Source organism: Lepidothrix coronata, unplaced genomic scaffold (assembly GCF_001604755.1).
Source record: "Lepidothrix coronata isolate B3197 unplaced genomic scaffold, Lepidothrix_coronata-1.0 Scaffold213, whole genome shotgun sequence".
NCBI classification, from domain to species: Eukaryota; Metazoa; Chordata; class Aves; order Passeriformes; family Pipridae; genus Lepidothrix; species Lepidothrix coronata.
The window spans coordinates 543,025-545,868 of record NW_016690393.1 but is presented as its reverse complement, the minus strand read 5'-3'; the positions used below and the strand labels follow the sequence as shown (position 1 = coordinate 545,868).

The 2,844-nt window shown below is 44.9% G+C and overlaps 1 protein-coding gene across 3 annotated transcripts in view; it reads right to left on the bottom strand.

Annotated features, from left to right (window-relative positions):
* The window catches only part of TLK2 (tousled like kinase 2), a 42,736-nt gene that overhangs the window by 25,832 nt on the left and 14,060 nt on the right, over positions 1–2,844 (bottom strand). For all 3 annotated transcript variants that reach the window (XM_017833333.1, XM_017833335.1, XM_017833334.1), the window contains one exon: positions 2,397–2,492. In XM_017833333.1, the coding sequence (XP_017688822.1) occupies positions 2,397–2,492 (96 nt within the window). The remainder of the gene's footprint in view (positions 1–2,396; positions 2,493–2,844) is intronic.

Here is a 2,844-nt window from a genome sequence, read left to right as displayed (position 1 = left end):
GGCTGAGGATCCAAAAATCTACACTGAGGTTTTCAGTCGATGCGTTCACAATTGGACTACCTGATGTTTTGAAAGGTTCACTTTAAAACAGCCAGTGTCACCATACAGTGTCATTCTGGGGAAGTAAACTGGGTCAGAACTGCTAAATGGCAGCAACCTAACCATGTCTAGGACCCAGACATCAGGGCAAGCTCATTTCTGTCATTACAGCTGGGGCCCATCTCCTACAAGGTAAACAAGGTACTAATGCATTCCCCAAATCTTTTAAAGACCTGTTACATCTTTGAAGGGTCAGCTCCTTTCTCCTGCAGTAGACTCGTTTTCCAACTGTGATCCAGGAACTGGGTTTAATAAGAACAAGAATCATCTGAGCTGCACTGATTACAGCACTCAGCATCTCCCTGTCCTGACTTTCCAAGCCAGCCCATAGCTGCTAAAACTTGGCAGTCTGGGTAATAATCATCCAAGTCCTTCCAAGCCCTAACTCTGGGCCAGGCAAATGCCTCAGGGGAAGTAAACAGTCAGGTCAGGCTTCAGTTTTTCTTAATAGCCTAAATTGCAACCTGAAGCATATTTCCTGGCTAACATTACCAGTGTCAAGAGTGTGCTTCCTTCCCCAAAAGAGAGCTCATGCCTGAGAGTGGCATCACAAGAGCCTCAAGACCTGCAGATCACTGTTCTGATCAAAGGAGGAATGAGGCAATTCAAAGCAGTCAAGAGATCTGAAGACAAGAAGTGACGTCCTGAAGCCACTACAATTCCTCTGCAAGTTCTGACTGCAGAAAATTTCCAGTGCAGTACAGATTAACTCGGGTTTGGAGGAGCTTTGTCTCATGTGAAAGACATTTCAACACTCTGTTCCCTTCCTAGACCACACTGACACCTGCAGTGGGTAAGATACTCAACCTTCTCCACTCATCCCCATTTTTTGGGCCTCAGCTCAAACCACTGACATTCAGTTTGGAAGAAGAGGACAGATCTTGCAAAGGCCCAGAATTGTTATGAATAAGCAAACACCACAGGTTTAGCTGCAAGAGTAAAGAAGAGAAGAAACACAAAGAGCACCTGTGTAAGGAGGAACACAAACTGGCCTCTCTGAAACTAACTCTAACATCAATATTCACCAGAAATACTCCATTCAAACTTCTACCTACTCAACACACACAAATGCAGAAGAAAACCAAAGGAAGAATCCACTTTTCCCACTACAAACACCTGTGGGGTATCTCATCTGCTGGAATAAAGAATTGTCTCTAGTCCCTCACACATCTGCAACATTCAGAGATGCTATTTCTTTCACTATCCTCTCTTAAAGAGATGTATTAGTGAATTAATACAAGACAGGAGGAAGGGCCATTCAACTGACAAGCTGTAGTTTAATTTTTAGAAACATTAAAAAGGATCTAGAAGCACGTGTGAAGCTCCCCCCTCAAGCAGCAATGCAAGGCTTCTGAAATCTAACACTCACACGTGGAATTCTGAGCAGAGTGTTCAGTGCTGGGGTTTAGTTCAGTACATTCAGGAACTGTGTAGAGGTCTGCAGAATAATGTAATCCCTAAAGACTTTGGTTTTGGGAATTCCAGCCTTTCCCACAATGCTCCAGACTTTTGTGACACTCAACAGAAGCTGAACATTTTTAAAGAGGGAGCCCAGGCAGTGGTCAAAACTAGAGCTCAGCTTTGAATATTGTTTTGCTAATGAAGCAGATTTCTTTGGCTGCTCTGTGCTAAAATGGCTTAAAAATACTGGTTACTTCTTCACATCCAGATCTTGCAGAAATGCTGTGACAGCAAAATGGAATTATGTAACAAACAATAGCACCAGCTGTGCATGTACACACATTCCTCTGCAAGCTTTGGCTGATGCCCCTTGCAAATCACATGCACATGGTAAGAAGTAAAAGACCTTCCCAGTAAAAATTATGGTGTGCACCATGTTCAGGATACCCAAAGGGTCCAATCAAGATCAGAATATCCCTGACTAGAGCTGCACAAACACACGACATTCTCCCAGCTGGATGGAGAAGTTCATGTGCTACAATGGAATACAGGATAACTAACAGGTCAGTGCCACCTTTCACTAAGGACAGGGACCTCTGTAAGCACACAGCTAATAAAAACAGTCATCCTGCATGCTTTAAGCTCGGGTATCCATGTCACACACAGCTGGAACAGCCACTGTCCCAGGGTCTTAGACACGGCTTCACTCCCAGAGCCCAGTGCCAGGCTGAAAACGGAGAACAAGCCAAATCACTCACCACGAGCCACCTCCCTGCTCAGAGCCTTGTGTTACCTGTGTCTTAAGCACAGCCACCGAGCCAAGCAATGCCAGGCCAGCAGCAGTGCCAGGCCAGCAGCAGTGCCAGGCCAGCAGCTGTGTCCCCAGGAACACTCACCGGCAAGGGGTTGGACAGGGAATGCTGCGGCGAGGACCTGGCGACGGGCGGCACGCTCCGACCGGGACTGGTGCCTGGGCCACTTCCCCCAGCAAACTGGGCATGGAGACACAACAGGATCAGCAGGAATCCCACACAGGCACCACATTTCACCAAGTTTAACACAGGCAAGAGAAATTAATCTTAAAAACGAAGCCTTACAGGCTTCACAGACTCATTTTTTTCAGAGGAAAACCTTAACGTTTCATGTGGTGTTCTCAAAAGTAACAGCAGAAGTTCCTCAGACAAACCCTGGTATTTGCACTGAGTACATTTTCCTTTTTAACACAAAAGAGATATAAACCTGCATGTACAAACCTTGGCTTATATATCCTATTCTAGTAAACCACTGATTTACTCGAATTATTTACTAGAATTATTTACTAGAATTATTTACTAGAATTATTTA